This window comes from Mastigoproctus giganteus, chromosome 6 (assembly GCF_048544385.1).
Source record: "Mastigoproctus giganteus isolate SK-2022 chromosome 6, ASM4854438v1, whole genome shotgun sequence".
Taxonomy (NCBI): domain Eukaryota; kingdom Metazoa; phylum Arthropoda; class Arachnida; order Uropygi; family Thelyphonidae; genus Mastigoproctus; species Mastigoproctus giganteus.
Window position 1 is genome coordinate 44,653,048 of NC_143580.1, and position 17,671 is coordinate 44,670,718.

At 37.2% G+C, this 17,671-nt stretch overlaps 1 protein-coding gene across 4 annotated transcripts in view; it reads right to left on the reverse strand.

The window, feature by feature from the left end:
• Window positions 1-207: 207 nt before the first annotated feature.
• Window positions 208-17,671, reverse strand: part of Pak (serine/threonine-protein kinase PAK 3-like protein) — a 251,389-nt gene continuing 233,925 nt past the window's right edge. For all 4 annotated transcript variants that reach the window (XM_090375934.1, XM_090375932.1, XM_090375933.1 and 1 more), the window contains 3 exons: window positions 17,418-17,614; window positions 6,546-6,683; window positions 208-1,285 (listed from right to left, as the gene is read on the reverse strand). In XM_090375934.1, coding sequence (XP_090232060.1) covers window positions 1,202-1,285; window positions 6,546-6,683; window positions 17,418-17,614 — 419 coding nt within the window. In that variant the 3' untranslated portion in view covers window positions 208-1,201. The remainder of the gene's footprint in view (window positions 1,286-6,545; window positions 6,684-17,417; window positions 17,615-17,671) is intronic.

Consider the following 17,671-nt stretch of genomic DNA (forward strand, 5'->3'; position numbering starts at 1 on the left):
AACATGCATGATTTAAGTACAAAAAATTTGATAACTACTTGAAGAGTTCATAAATTTTTCACAAATAGCACAACAAAGTCATGCTTTTACCATCAAAAAAGTTAAGGGCAACTGGATATGTTCTTGACAGTTTGAAAACCATTGCTTTGACGTACCAGCAAATGAATGCTTCATGTTAAAGCTATTAAATGAAAATGCAACACAATGTAAGAGTGAGACTTTTTACTTTCTTGATAATTCAAACACTTTCTACAGTCTTTTCATTCACATTACAAATCAGAAGCCCACATATGAAATAGACACTGTATGTGTATATAGATATATGTGTACATACATATATATACACATCCACACATATATTACAGCAAAGATAATCAAATATTTTGTTTCATTAAAAAATTGCACCTCTTAACAGTAAGAGTTCTGTACATGGATAGCCTATTGCTGAAGGGAATTTTCATACAGTGGAGGTTGGTCATAAAAAGGCACAGTAACTAATTTTTATTTTTCCCAAAATGAAAACAGAAACAAATTTTAAAAGATAAATGTGAACCACAGTATGTGAACCCACCCACACACTTACATTAAATGTAAATCAAAGTACAATTTATGCATTCCTTAATTATTCTTAAAACAAATGTGAAAGCATACTGAAATAGCCTTTTCCTTCTCATGATAAAAACTAGCTTTATTTTAGTATGTCATGATCTCATCCAAAGATGAAAATAACTTAAAAGAATAAAACAAAAAAATTTCTTTGGCACCTACATACATACACGGGAAAAAGTCTTGTATAAAAAGTGTTCCATTCCTGCCAATGCGAATCAGTCAGGAAGAAAGCATGATTACCAGGATAGAAAAAAATATGCACAAACAGCAGATCACACCTATCATGATCAGTGTTATGCCTGTTGAGTCTTTCGTGCATACACATACTTCCAGGAATGTTTCTTTGTAGTGATGTATTTCTTTTTTTATCATGCTAGATCACTAATGTGTGTACTACCAAAATAATAGATCTTCAGATGAAGATGACCATCTGTGCAGATAAATGCTGTAGCGACTTCAAGTAAGAGCAGCACCAACAAATGAAGATGAAATGTGTATAAAGTGAAGTTCAATGAATCCCAGGCAGTTGATGCAAGTTGATGATAATCACATAACATTTGTTTGGAACTTAGAGCTGTTTTAACAAATAGTGCTAATGACCTTTTACTGCTTCTTTTGCTGCCACAATAAGGGGATGTAGACTGGCTAGAGGCCTTGCAAGCTTCAAGAAGGGATGCTTTAAAATAAAAATATTTTGGTAAGAATATTAAGCATACTAGTTAAATTTTAACAGATTACAAAGATAATTACATCATTACATAAGATACACAGCAAACCTTCCCAAAATAGATATTAACATTCTACTACCAAAATAATAGATCTTCAGATGAAGATGGCCATCTGTGCAGATAAATGCTGTAGCGACTTCAAGTAAGCAGCACCAACAAATGAAGATAAAATGTGTATAAAGTGAAAGGGGGATTGGCAACCTCCGGCATAAGTCCCAGAGGTACCTGAAATTACCCCAAATACGTCACCAAAACAATTTCCTTTAATCCTTCCAGTGGCGCCTCCGTAGCCAGGTGGGCAGGAGCAGCAGTGCATAGCATATGCTTCTTGATTAGACTGGGGTTCGAGCCCGTGACCACCAAATACGGAGGATACGGAAAGGTCAGGGAATAACCACTGCATATCCCTGGAGCAATATGGTCTTAGTTGCTAATGCTCCTAAAACCAAATAACAAACAATCCTCCCAGTGAGACTATTGGAAAACAGGCACACTTTTCTGTGTGTCTGTATTCCAGTTTAATTTACAATTGAGCTTCCCCCATACACTTAAAAAATTTCCACTCATCCTGGGCACACCTAATTTTGTAAAATAATTGTTGATAAATTTCTTTACGTAGACCCCTATTTCAAAAATTGAACAGTGGCATTTCAACCACACGGGAGTGAATTTTGCCCATATCCCCATACCAGAGTCAACCAAGCTCCTTAACCCTGAAAAGTTGCCAAATCCTGTTCTAAAAAGGAAACTGTTTCATAGGAATTCACAGTAATCAATAAAATAAAATACATAAAATATACTTGCTGGAAATTCACTCATTTCTACGAAAATGTAGAGGTCTGACTTACCCCATTATGCCTCTACATTTTCTTAGAAAGGCATGCACAGGGGCACAACCCCCTAGTAATCAAAATAAATTTGCTGGCAATTACCGACCATCATTCCAAGAAGCTACGACTGGCAGTTACTCCCATAAAAACTCACAGTATTTTGAACACTAGAATTTCTAGTGAAATTAATTATTATTCAAAAGGAAAGTTCTAGAACACTAGAACTTTCCTTTTGAATAATAATTAACGTTAGCATTTAAAATACAATTAAATGCTGTTGAAAGAATGTTTGTTATTTGGTTTTTAGGAGCATTAGCAACTAAGGCCATATTGCTCCGGGGATATGCAGTGGTCATTCCCTGACCTTTCCGCATCCTCCGTATTTGGTGGGCACGGGCTCGAACCCCGTTCTAATCAAGAAACGTGTATTACGCACTGCTGCTCCTGCCCACCTGGCCACAGTTGAAAGAATGACATGGTGTCTCCCTGCTGTGTGTGTGGGTGTGACCGCGTGTGTACGCACACAGAGTCTTGCTAATTTACCACAACTTGAGATGATGTTGAATGCGATGTAAATTTCTGAGCCGTTTTTCTTTGAAGTTTAGCTTCAGAAAAAAAATAATGCTTAAGTTTTGGGACATCAGTTTCAGTTTATTGGAGACAACTGCATAAGTGTAAAAAGTGTAGATATTTTTGCAAATGCTGTTAGAAATTTAACAGCATTTGCTGTTACACCAATAAAGTTTTGTTTAAAAAAAATGCTATTAATTTTTTAAATCAATCTTTTGCTCTTGAAAATCTATGTATCAAATATATTCATATTATATTCACTACTCTCATGACTTTGTACCATATTATATTTTTCTTCAAGATTATTGTATGTCATAATTACAAGAATAAAATTAGCAAAAATGAGACATGTAATGCATCACAAGATACAGCACAAGTAAACAAAATGAAACACTTTCTCATTAAAAATAATCAACAAGAGTATGTACTGTAAAACAGCCACAGTTTCCTATATGCTCATATGTAGTTCTCTAATAATATTATTTATTATAATTAAACAAACAGTTATGTCTACAAGACTACTATGAAAAAAATAAAACTATTTACCACAAAACAAGTAGCACTTACTTGTTTCATGGTAAATAGCATTTTCTTTTTTCATGGTAATTATTTTTTTTTGGCCTGGATTTTTTTTAAATTAATTTTTAATCTTATGTAAAGTCAAGAAATATGTATTTGGAAATTGGCTGTACTAAATTTAGCTATAACCTTCTTTGGAGAGCTATTTTGGGTCCTTTAAGCATTGCACTCCTAAACACAGAATATCAAATGTTTATTCCTATTTTGCATTTTTTTTTTTTTTTTTTTATGTAAACCCCAAACACGAGAGGTATTAGAACCTATAATACTTAGTACCGTGCTTGGGTTGGAGGTTGAGAAGAGGAAAGAAGATATTTGTTGATATTGGACTTGAACTTCTGTAGACTGTAATTTTCAGGAAATATGTATGAAGGAAGGTTGTTCCAGAAAACGGCAGTTGAATGAATAAATGAGGAAGAGGAAAAGTTGGTTCTGGTTTAAAGTTGGACAGTAAATGGATGTTGGCTGCACTTGTTCGGACTGTTTTGAAAGAGAGAGCAGAACTTACAGAAGCCAATTCAGAAGAACAGTGCCCATGGAAATATCTGTAGAAGAGGCATGCAGTAGAACCAGTACATCTATGAGACAGCAAGTGGAGAGACTCTGTTAGAGGTGAATCATTAATTAACCTAACTGCCTGAGAGGTTTTGGGGGAACCACCCCAGATGTGGGAACAATATTCCATGGCAGGGAGGATTTGCGATTTATACAGAGTGAGCAGCTGTTTGGAAGAAAAGTAACGCCGAGAGCGAAAGAGAAAACCAAGTTTTTTAGATGCAGAGGAAGCAATATTTGTAATGTGCTTGTGCCAAGAGAGGTTAGAAGTCAGGGTAGTCCCCAAAAGAGATATATCATTTTGCCTAGAAATTGGAGTGTCACTAAAGATAAGCATAGGAGCAGAAGAATCCTTTTTGCGAGATATAAGACAAGACTGAGTTTTAGAAGGATTGAAATCAACTAAGTTGTCTTTGCCCCACTGGAGAATTACCTGAAGATCGGCATTTAAGGAATTGGTAGCAGATTTTTGAAAAGTTTAAGCTGATTGAGCAGGGCAAGGTTTCTCAAAATGGAAAGTAGAATGCAATGTGCTATCATCGGCAAAACTATGGATAGGATTTCCAGTCAATGGAAGAAGGTCATTAATATACAAGAGGAAAAGAGTGGGGGAAAGAACTGAAACTTGGGGGACACCAGCATTAGTGGAGAAGTTAGAAGACAGAGAGCCATCTACCATCACCCTCAGTGAGCAATCAGAGAGAAAACTGGATAACCAATTTAAAAAACAGTTGGCAAACCATAAGATCGAAGTTTGTTTAGAAGAACTTTATGTCAAACACGATCAAAAGCCTTTGAGATGTCAAGAGCAACTACTTGTGTTTCACTGAACCTTTCCATTGAATTAGTCCATAAATGGGTAACATAAGTCAGAATATCGTCAGTGGATCGACACTGACAGATTCCATACTGGCGATCATTGATCAGATGGAAGATTTCTAGGTAGTTTAAAAGTTGGCGGTTAATTGATTTCTCCATTACTTTAGAAAGAGTAGAAGTAATTGCATTGGGACGATAATTGGATGGGAGGGATTTGTCACCCTTTTTAGGAACTGGCTGGATATGAGCAAATTTCCAAGCAGAAGGAAAAACACCTTTGGAATAAGAAAGTGAAAAAACGTGGCAAAGAATAGGAGTAAGTTCAGGAGCACAGGTTTTGAGAACAAGTGGAGAAATACCATCAGGACCTGGAGCTTTCTTAGTATCAAGATTCGTCAAAAAACTTCTGACATCCTTTTGATGGAAGACCACAGGAGGCATTGAATGGAGCGTGTTGGGAATGGTGGGAGGTGTTTTACCAAGATCATTAATATACGAGTTGGAAGAAAAATGGGATGCTAGCAGGTCAGCTTTATCCTTGGCTGAAGTGACAACAGAACCATCTGGTTTGGACAGAGGTGGGAACAGAGATGGGCAAAAGTTGTGGCCAATGGCTTTGGCAAGAGACCTGAATGCTCAGCAACCATTAGGACAAGAAGCAAGTTTTCTACTCTTAGCCTGTTCGAACTCTAGTTCTGCTTTACAATTGTTGCGAGCTTTGGTGTAGGCAGAAAATGAAACTGAAGAATTAGAAACAAGCGAATTACGATATGCAACGTTCTTCTCTTGAACAGCCTTAGCACATTTATTGGAAAACAAAGGTTAGATAAAGGACAAGATTTTAAAGTGGAGTGTGGGATAAAGGATTCCGTTCCCGCAAGAATAATTTCACTGGCATGGTCTGAGCAAACGTTGACATCAGAAGTTTTGAAACGGTAATCTGACCAAGGAAAAGAAATCTCTCAAGTCATCCCATTTTGCATTCTTATAATGCCAAACAACACAAGGTTAGGAATAGCCATGAGATGAAGGCTCCACTGGAGAAGAGACAATCACCAAGTTGTGATCTGAAGTGCCTAAAGGACCTCTCACTTCGACAGTGTACTTAGAAGGGTTGTTTGTGAGAAAAAGATCAAGCATGTTGGATGTATGATTAGGATTGTCCGGTATTCTGGATTGTGTGGCATAGCATACAGTTTATGCCCCTCACCTTAAGTAATGTGAGTAGCACTCTGCTGAAACAGCCAACACTAGTCAAGAAAGGGATGTATTTGCATTCTTTTTCTGATTTTTTTTTTTTTTTTAAATTAAGAAAGTTCTCACAAACTTTATTTATCTACATGGTTATCTTCATGTTAAATCTGTTACCATATTTTGCATAAATATCCATTTTTTTACAACTTATATGAATGTTGTTGGATTGGAAACTGTCTGCAATAAATTTAGCTATAATCTTCTTTGAAGACATGCTTTAGATTTTTTAAACATTACTATCCTTAAACACAAAATATCATATACAGATTCCTTGGTCACCTCCAATATCAAGAAGTAATGTCATAAAACATCTTTAATTCAAATAAAATAAATAAAAACAAACAAACAAACAAACAAACAAAAAAAAAAAAAAAACTTATGCCAGATGATTAGCATTCCACCCTAATAAAAAGCTGTCTCCTTTTAAGGACCTCAATTAAGCAGATTTAGAACACTAAATTACAAAAATTAGGTCATTACCTTATCAAAGAATTTCTCCTAAACATTTTAAATTAAATCACCAATGAGTTGGCTATTTGATAAATATAAATTTCTCTGCAAAAGATTTGAATTTGTGTTCTTTTACTTTAAAACTACTTACTTTAAGTAACTCTGAAGCTGAAAACCTTCTATCAACATCTACTTCTAGGCACTTGTCCAGAAAATCCTGGAAGACGGGGGACAGCTTATCCTTGTCTTTTATTTCAGGTTTGCCATTGGTGGCAATCAAGTAAAGGGCCTAGAACAATTATAAAGATATGTTAAACAAGTTAACTTTAAGAGCTGCTTTTAAAATTTATTACATGGAATATTCATTATCTCAAATCTGTTTATGCAATGTCAAACATATGTTACAGGCAAGATCTCTACTGCAGTGCTTGCCATATATAAGTTACATTCACCATGTCCATATAATTTAAAATGTAGTTATTTTTTTCTGAGATTCATTTGATAAAGACAGAAAAGGAGAGATGTCAGTCTTGACAAGCCTCTTGCAGCAAAAGGATGGGGTTATAGAATAGGAAGCAAGCAAGCTGGATCGACTCTGCAAGCAAGTTGATCTGGGTTAAATTTATTAATCCAGATTTATTACAACAATGATTTATTTTTTTAATGTTCCCATGAACCCAAAGGATTATTAAATTATTTTCTATATGTTATTTTCACTTGTTCTATGCTTACTTGATGATATTTATTGGCTTCCTTCAATTGTCCATTTTAAAATGGGTCCAAAAACGTTTATGAAAGGAAGTTAAAACATCAAATATGACTGGAACTTGCAAACGACCATGTCTAGTTGTTTTCAAAATTACCTTGAACTGGGAGAGCCAGCATATAATATACAAAGAAACATGATGAATATTTCAAAAATGTCTGAATTTGATATTAGAGAGGCTAATGTGGAAGATGTGGTGAACACTCAGTGTGGTGAACCTTTGATTACTGAAGAATGCCTTGAACTTGAAAAGCAAAGAAAGCAAGACAAGACTGATGAAGTGCTAACACTGTACTCCCAAAATTTAATAAAAATGAATGACATGTTACAAGCCTTTGCCTATTTAGAAGTTACAATGGTCATCTGTTGAGAAAACGAAAAGGACCAGCAGATTTAACAAAAAAAAAAAAGCAGCAAATGAATGAAAGTTACCAGATTCATATTTTAAACAACCTGAACCACCTATACCTACGACAAAAAACAATCCATGAAGTTACAATCTTGCCTTATGATGGTACATGGTGAAATGACAGAAGCACAGGGGTCAAATAAATTCAGCCCCAAATTGACTTAAGTTTGTTGATCAGGTATTTCTGGAGTGGTGAATAAATTGCTGTAATCCAGAATGGATAATATTAATTTGTTAACAGCTAAATTAAAACCTTGCTGGAATTAAACGTGCAAATGAATCTTTTAATGATGCCAAGGGACTCCACCATTTGATACTGTTTGTAGCTTTACCTGCACATCAGCAACTATGGCTTTACTATGTCATGCTTGTGGTGGGGAACATGGAGATGAGTAGATTACAGGGATTTCTGGTATGTTGCTGATGTCTAAGTTTTTTTTTTTTTATTCAATGGTAGTTCTTGATTTAGTGTCCTGCGACAAGTCATTCAGATAAGCTAAGGAAAGGCTGTAAATGTTGATAATTTTTAGGAAGATAAAACTTCTGTGATGGTATTACAGCTACCTAAGGGTGACTCATCTAGGAGTGATTGGTGCTCAGATGGAGGTAGAACTATTTGGTATTCTAAATCAAGAATTGAGCAGTCTACAAGGATGTGCTTGATAATAAGTAGTGTGTTACATCTAGGACACTAAAGGGGTTCCCTCACTTCTTAGTAGACAGACTTCAGTAGCATTCATGTGTCCAATTCATAAATGACTTAAGTGATTTATCAGCATTATCTACATCTACTTTCAATACATCATCCAAAGGTATGATGACTCAAACGGAAATGTCTGTGGGCATTTCCAGTATGAGTCATGAGCTGTATAGCCTATGGCACGTATTCTAAGGTCAGTGCAGTAGACAAACCAAGCTAAACTGATGATTCTTTTCTTTGCAAATAACATAAGCAATGCACTAATCTCAAATTAGAACTTAGTGCATTACTAGAATCTAAAGGGGAGCTTGTCAGGGATGCATGACCTGCCAAGTGATGAATACTATGCCCATACACAGAGATCTCATCTGAAAAAAAAAAAAAAAAAAAAACCTTCTTGAAAGGATCCAAAAATTGGCAATTTTCATAGTGAGATTGGCAAAAGGACAACCATAGGAGGAGACTTTTATTACGTGGGCTAAGAGCTTGGCAACCAGGCACCTTAGAGGATTAGTAAAATGATTGAAGGCAAAATTTTCACTGTTATAAAGAATTCCAGAACTAGGAATTCCAGAATTCCAGGGGCCATAAATTAAAATTACAGGGGAAGAGGTTCAGACTAGATTACACAAGATTTTCTTTTGATTACTGGAACAATCTGCAGCATCAACTACCTGCAGAGGCAGGTAGTTGATGCTGACAGTTTGAAGAAGTTCAAATGTCAACTGGATAGATACTTAAGTGAGGAGGGAAGCACATAATTTGTGTATTTCTTATCTACTTTCTACATTTTTTTCCCAGTGCAGCTTAAGCCTGAGATTACTGAGGATCCAGGAAGAGCATATGTTTTTATGTTCTGTGAAGACAGATAAGGAATGTACAATTTTACACTGGACTGGATGGGAGTCATCCAATGCAAAGAGGACCTTCACTGCTTGCTGTTAACTTAGTGAATATTATGCTTTTCATAATATGGTGGACTGTATATGTTATATAGAAATTGTTGGACTAATATGAACCACATCAGAACAGCTGCAAATATTCTCACATGCATTTCAGTTTATGACCCATTTGTGTAGATTGGAATATTTGATTTGATGGTCATGTGTATTTGTATGATTTATTTATTTACTTTTTTGGTGTAAGAATAAAGGTACAAGAACTTACAGTACTTAGTAATGTGTGTGGGTTAAAGGTTTAGAAGATGAAAGGGATAAATGAAAAAGAAATTGTTGGTTCTGTGAGTTTGAAGTTGGACAGTGAGTGGATGCTCACTGGTTATGGCACATGTTCAGTCTGGTTTGGAAGAGAAAGGGGGAAATGACAGAAACCAATTCAGAACAGCATCCAGGGAAGTATGTAAAGGAAAGGCATGCAACAGAAATGGAATGTCTGAGATAGAGAGTGGAGCAACTTTATAAGAGACTGGTCATTAATTAACGTAACTGCTCTCCTCTGAATGGAGTCTAGGAGCCTGAGAGAGGCTATGGGGTCAGCATCCCAGATGTGAGAACAATATTCCTTGGTAGGGTGGATTTGAGATTTGTACAGCATGAGTAACTCTTTAGAAGAAAAGCAATGCCAAGTGAAAGAGAAAACCCAGATTTTTAGATGCAGAGGAAGCAATATTTGCTATGTATTTATGCCAAGAGAGATTAGCATTAACCATACAGTACAAGGAAGCCACAGGCTTTTGCTGAACTGGCAAAAAAAACCAAAAAACCCACAGATAAGAAAATACAAATTATGCACTTTTCTCTTCCCATAGACAACTATCCAGTTAAAAGCCTAACAGAGATATGGGATCTTGTCTAGAAATCTGAGTGTAATCAATGACAAGAATAGGAGCAGAAGAATCCTTTTCTGGGAGATATAAGACAGGAATGAGTTTTAAAAGGACTTAATTAAGTTCTCTGTCCCACTGGAGATTAGCATTTAAGAAATTGGTAGTGGATATTTGAGAAGATGAAGCTGTTTGTGCAGGGAAATTTTTCTCAAACTGCAAGGTGGAATGCAACATACTATCATCAGCACTATGGATAGAATTTCTAGTCAATGAAAGAAGGTCATTAATATATGAGTTTTAAAAGGGTGGGAGAAAGAAATGAACTTTAGGGAGTACACATTAGTGGAGAAGTCAGAGGACAGAGCCATCTACCATTGAGTGGTCAAAGAGAAAATCAGATCAATTACAAAAAATAGTTGGCAATCCATAAGATGGAAGCTAATTTAGAAGACCTTTATGCCAAACACAATCAAAATCTACGCAAAAGATTGAGGTAATCTCTTACTCTTTTAAATATAGATGGGTAACATAAGCCACTATATCAGCAATGGATTGACACTGGCAGAATCCATATTGGCAATCAATACAGATTGCCAATATCAATTGATCAGACAAAGGTTTCTAGATAGGTCAGGAGTTGGTAGTTAATGGATTTTTTCAGAAAGAATAGAAGTGCATTTGGAATTGGATGGGAGGGATTGTCACCATTTTTAGAACTGGCTGGATGTGAGCAAATTTTCAAGAACAAAAACACCAGTGGAATAAGAAAATGTAAAAAAGGCAACACAGAACAGCTCATGAGCCCAGGTTTTGAGAACAAGTGGGAAATTATAGTGATGACCTGGTTTTTTCCTGGCATCAAGACATCAAAATTCTTCTGACATCCTTTTGATGAAAAATCATAGGAGGCATCGGATGGAGTGTATTGGGAATAGCAGCAGGTGGTTTACTGAAATCATCAATACAAGGCTTCGAAGAAAAGGATGCTAGCAGGTCTGCCTTATCTTTTGATGAGGTGGCAATAGAACACATCAAGTTTTAAGAGGTGGGAGTACAGATGGTTAAAGGTTGTGGCAAATAAATTTTCTGTTTTTATACTCCGGGACGACCAAACGGTCAGAGGAGTTCACAAGATATACAGAATACAAGAAACAGCACCGTATTCAGCAGTCACGGGCTTGAACCCCGGTCACTCAAGGCACGTGTACTTATGCACCCACGCGCCTGACCACTAGGCTACGGCGGCCTTTGGCAAACTAGAATGCTATAATACCATTTGTACAAGAAGAAAGTTTTCTAGTCTTATCCCCATTCAAAATCTAGTTTAGACCAATTAATAACTGCTTCTCAATTGTTGCAATCTTTGGTGTAGGCAAAAAATTAACCTGGAGATTTGGATTCAAGCCAATTTCTATATGCAACCTTGGTAAATTTATTGAAAAACAAAGGTTTAGATAAGGGACAAGATTTTAAGGTGGGGTGTGGAACAAAGGATTTCACCCCTAAAAGAATTTTACTGATACGATCTGAGCATATACTGACATCAGTAGATTTAAAACAGTAATCCAACCAAGATAAAGAACAACAGAAATCTTGCAGATCACCTCATTTTGCATTTTTGTAATGCCAAACAACATGAGACTGAGAATGGCCAGAAGAGAAGTCTCCATTGAAGAAGACACCATCACTACGGAGTGATCTGAGGTGCCTAGATGACCAATCACCTTGAATTTCGTGAACTTGGAAGGTTTGTTAGTTAGAAAAAGATCAAGAGTGTTGAGTGTGTGGTTGGCATTGTCTGACATTCTGGTAGGTAAATGAACAATCAAACTTTCCTAACAGTGAGGTTAGTTTGCAAAAGCTGACCATCTTGACCAGCTGGGTCAGTGTGTGTGTGTGGTATGGTTGTTTATTGGTGCATTAGCTGCTATGGCTATAGTGCGCCTATTCGTAGGAATATTAGAAAATAATTAACAGTGAAGCCAGTTCAATTTAATTTCAGTTCTGACACCTATTCATAAAAGATTATACACTCCAATTTGTTTCAAAAAACAGAAAAGTTCGTTAACATTGGCCTACTCTTCAACGATATGACGTAATGTCAATGGTTCTCGAAGATTAGCCAGATTTTGAAGTATTGATGCTCGATGTTGTTGATAGTGTGGACAGTCAATCAGAATATGTTTGGCTGTTAGATGTTCTAAGCAGTGTGGACACAGGAGGATCATCGCCCATTAGTAGATGGAGGTAAGTCAGATGTGTGTGTCCTATTCTCATCCATGTGAGTACTTCTTCCCGCCGCACTGTCTGATTGCTCGAGTGCCAGAACTTTAGGTCTTGTTTCAACTGGAAAAGTTTGTTATTCATTTGGTTATGCCATAACTCTGTCCACTGTGCATGGCATGCTGCTTGAATTAAGATATTATAATCAGGCACTGGAATAGGGACAGAGGTTAGGTCTAAAGTTGATGGATTTTTTGCAGATATATCAACAACTTCGTTCCCTTTTATGCCTGAATGTGCTGGAATCCAGCAAAACTTCATTAGTTGTTGACGATGATCAATCTGCAATAGCAAATTCCTGATTTTCATTAAAATATGGTGATTCTTTTGCACTGCTCTAATTGAGCCGAGAGAGTCAGTGTAAACTATATATTTTGCAGATGGGTGCAGAGTCAAATTTTCTAGAACTAATTGTATACAGTTCTGCTGAAAAGATGCTATACTCAGGTGGAAGAGAAGCTGATATGATAGCAGAGGGAAACACTGCTGCTGCTGCTCCAACAGTTGAAAGAGATTTGGAACCATCCGTATATATCGGCAAGAAGTCAGCACAGCTTTGAACATGGCTAGCATGGAGTTGTTGCACAGTCAGCGCCGGTAGATGATTCTTTCCCCATTGAAGAAATTAAGTATCACAGTTCAGTTGAGGAAAGGAGGTCCATGGCAGATGAGATATATTCTTTATCTGTTGCCTATTGTGGAGAGGAACATTCCAATTCTGTGATATTTCAAGCAGTAGGCCAGCCAGTCGTATTTTACTTGGTTTATTTCTGTAGAAGTTGAGTATGGTTGATTAAAAAGGTATGGCTGAATAGGATGCGAAGAGCAAGTCTGTATTTTGGCTGCATATTTAAGTAATAGCATTTTTCTGCGGAGATGCAGAGGGGGCTCATGAGCTTCAATGTATAGACTCTGAGTTGGAGATGTCCTATATGCTTCAATTGCAATCTGCAGTGCATTATGTTGGATAGGATCCAGCCAGCGTATTACACTCCTTCGGGCAGAATCATAAACTGGAGCACCATAGTCTAAACGGGATCTAATCAGTGCTCTATATAAGAGCAGCAAAGTTGTACGATCTGCTGCCCAATACAGGGTAGATAAAGCTCTTAGCATGTTGATCTTTTTAAGACAGGTAGTACATATTGATTTAACATGCTCAAAGAAGTTCAGCTTACTGTCCAGAATTAGTCCCAGGATTGCTGGAAATCAGAATGGTGGAATTTGAAATCCGAGGTTCAGGATCTGTATGCAATTTGCATTGGCTGCAAAAATGTATCACAACTGTTTTCTGTTGGGAAAGATGATATCAATTGAGCTCAGCCCACTTTTGTACTTTATTGAGGGACATCTGCAATTGCCTTTCGATAGATCATGTTCTGAGAATGGCAAGAAATAGAGAGATCGTCGGCGTAAAGGTACACCTCTACAGTATTTGGGAGTTTTGTAATGGAATCAATTCTAAGGGCAAACAGGGTTGCACTCAATACTGATCCTTGAGGAACTCCTCCTTCCTGCGAGAATGTAGCAGAAAGGGAATTTTGATATCTGACCTGGAAAGATCAGCTCTTGAGGAAGTTCCTAATAAATATGGGCAGGTTGCCTCGTAGACCAAGAGTTTGAAGGTCACTGAAAATGCCATACCGCCAGGTAGTATCAAATACCTTCTCTATATCTATAGACCATAACAAGGTGTTCGTTTTTAACAAAGGCATCACAAATTTCAGATTCAGCCTTGATCATCAGATATAATGAGGATCTGTTTTGGCAAAAGCCATGTTGACAATTACTCAGTAGATGTTGAGTTTCAATAATACAAATGAGTCGACTGTGGATCATTTTTTCAAGAATTTTACCAAGGCAACTTGACAGAGAGATTGACCTGTAACTATTAGGACTGGAGGGATCTTTTCCAGGTTTCAAAAATGCCAAAACTGTAGCATGGTGCCAAGAGGTTGGATAAATATTTTCCAGGAAGATCTGGTTAAAAAAGACGAAGCAGTTGTAAGTTTTTGTTCTCGAGATGCTGTAGCATGACATAATATGCCATCTGGCCCAGGGGCACTGTTTTGTGTTGTTCTGATGGCCTATAAAAGTTCACAATATAAGAGGCTGATTATATGGAAGTGATACTGAGGTTCAAAAGTTGATAGATCTCTGTTCGGTGGTGGCCTTAATTTTCTGGAATTTCGGAGTGTAATTTGATGCAGCTGAAACTTGAGCAAAGGTTTTGCCCAAGGCACTGGATATATCTAGAGGAGCAGAGTTCTTGCTCACTGCAGGAAAGAATTAGGGAAGGAACAATTGGAAACTTCCCAGAAAGCTGCTTAATTTTCTTCAATATTAGTCTGGAGTGAGTGTTCCTATTGATAGTAGATGCGAGCCGAATCCAAGAATCCTTGGCTTGCTTTTGAATGTAACGCGCTTTTGCCCTTAGATTCCTGTAGCTAATTAGATTAGCTGTGGTTGGAGATCAACGGAATAAATTAATGCTTTATTTTTTCCTTTCTTTGCTTTTGTGCACTCTTCGTTCCACCAGTAGTTGAAATGCCGCCGGGTTGGGGGATTTGATAATGGTATTGAGTACTTAGCTGCAACTAAAAGATGGGATGTAATGTAATCAGTAACTTCATCTATGGGCTGTAGTTGAATAATTTTTTTGTCAAGATTGATTACCGACTGAAATTTGGCCCAATTGGCTTTAGAGAATTTCCATTTCCTGCAGGGTTGGTCTAATCGTGGTTGTGTAGTCATCAGATTACAAACAATTGGAAAATGATCACTGCCCAAGGGACCATCCAGAGCCGACCATTGCATGACTGAAAACAGTATCGGGAAGCAAATTGATAGGTCAATTGGAGAAGTCTGTCCAGTAGGTAACTGTATATGGGTATGCGAGCCACTATTAAGAAGAGTGAGGTTTTGTTTTACCAGTAAACTTTCAATCAGTCGGCCGCATCTGTCTAATTTAGATGATCCCCATAAAGGACGATGGCCATTGAAATCCCCTAACAAGCAGACAGGGGAAGGTAGCTGTCTTAAAAGTTCTTCAAGGTCATTATTAGAATAAGTATGATTTGGTGGTATATAAACTGAGACTAGTGTTAAAGCAATCTGAGTAATCAGACGCACAGCAACAGCTTCGATTTGAGTTTGGAGAGTGATCTGCCTAGCTGGAATTTTTGAGCTAATCAAAATGGCTACACCACCACAAGCAGAATCAGATGTATTCCGAGCTCGTCTATAGATCAAGTAGTTTTTTTATGGAAACAGATTTGAGGAGTTAAATCAGTTTCTTGCAGGCAGAAACCAACTGGAGAGTGGCGGTTAATTAAGTATTGAATGTCGTCAATGTTGCCACGAAAGCCTCTGTAAGATATTAGGCATTACTTGAATTTAGAAGAAGCTATATCTGATGTGGCTGTCTTATGGCATTCAGGCTTCGGTTTGTCTCTTTTTGGAAAGGAAGGGCGACCGGTGTCCATCTCTTCTGCAAATATTTCCAGAATCGGATCTTTCTGTTTGGATGGGTACTCTACATCCATCGATGTGTCCTGAATAATCTTTTTTGAAGCCGAACTAGGATTGTTTGAAGTTGCAACATTATTGGCAGAGACTGAGATTTTGCCGGTATTGTTGTTATTTGGTTTTTTTTAGGAGCATTAGCAACTAAGGCCATATTGCTCTGGGATATGCGGTGGTCATTCCCTGACCTTTCCGCAACCTCCGTATTTGGTGGTGACAGGCTCGAACCACCGTCTAATCAAGAAGCGTGTGCTATGCACTGCTGCTCCTTCCCACCTGGCTACGGAGGTGCCAACCGGTATTGTGAGAGGCATAATTACTCGCTTGGTCTGAGTGCTTAAAGGCATTGGACTTGCTGAGAGAGGACAGCCCGAGATTGATGTGTTTGTTGGAACAGTAACATCAGTTGAATGGCAATGGTTTGATATTTTTTTGCAATATAGGTACGGTTAGGTGTACTGGGTGCAATTAATTTTCTTGCCTCCCGATAACTAATTCTGTTTTCAACTTTATATTTCACAATTTTTTTCTCCGTTTTCCACCTTGGTTGGTTGGTTATTTGGTTTTTAGGAGCATTAGCAACTAAGGCCATATTGTTCCGGGAATATGCGGTGGTCATTCCCTGACCTTTCCGCCTCCTCCGTATTTGGTGGTCAGGGGCTCAAACCCAGGTCTAATCAAGAAGCGTGTGCTACGCACTGCTGCTCCTGCCCACCTGGCTAGGAAGGCGCCATATGAGAAATGCCAAATCGTGTAGGTAATAATAATGTATTAGAAAATGAAATGCACAAGGCATAATTTCTTACAGGTTTAGGTAATTAACTATATAATATCAGTGTAGATACACCATAGTTTACCCATAAATTTGAACTACGTATGTAGTGTAAAGGCATCGTTTTAATTTTATATCATATTGTGGGTGCCTTCACAACAAGATAGCTGGTATTGCACTACTTCAAATAAATAACGCTTCTCTAGTAGAGAAGACTGTTATTTATTTTCAGTGGATACCACCATTCAGACGATCGTTTCATATCTCGTATATAATATTATTACCTACACCATTTGCCATCTCTCATATATTGCGGAAATAAACTTTGCAACTGTGATGGCATGTTGCATTAACAGGGTACCTGCCCACCCATTGATGAAGCCCACTAGCTTCGAAACAATCATCTGGGTGGCGGTGTCCACTGAAAATAAATAACAGTAGTCCTCTCTATTGGAGAAGCGTTATTTATTTGAAGCAGTGCAATACCAGTTATCTCGTTGTGAAAGCACCCACAATATGAGATACAATTAAAACGATGCCTTTACACTACATACGTAGTTCCAATTTATGGGTAAACTATGGTGTATAATATATGTATAATATTGTGCTTATTTTAGCATTTTATGTATTTAATCTACTTTTTTTACTTATTTTATGTTAAATTTATTTAATAAAGTTAGCAAAACCAAAATTTTTTTTTATTAATATGAATTTATTAATACTTTTACTTTTTCACTGTTATAAATGGATCATTTATTATTATCTATAAACAAAATACTTACCCTGAGGGGATTTTCATTTAAATATGGTGGTTCTCCTTCAATCATTTCAATTGCCATAATTCCTAATGACCAAATGTCTACCTTTGGTCCATACTGTTTTCTTGTAACAACTTCAGGGGCCATCCAGTATGGAGTACCAACCATTGTCGTTCTTTTACTTTGTTCTGGTGATATTTGAGCACAAAATCCAAAGTCCGCTAATAAGGCCATAACACAATACATCAGAAAAATCAAAGAAAATATTCCAAAAACAG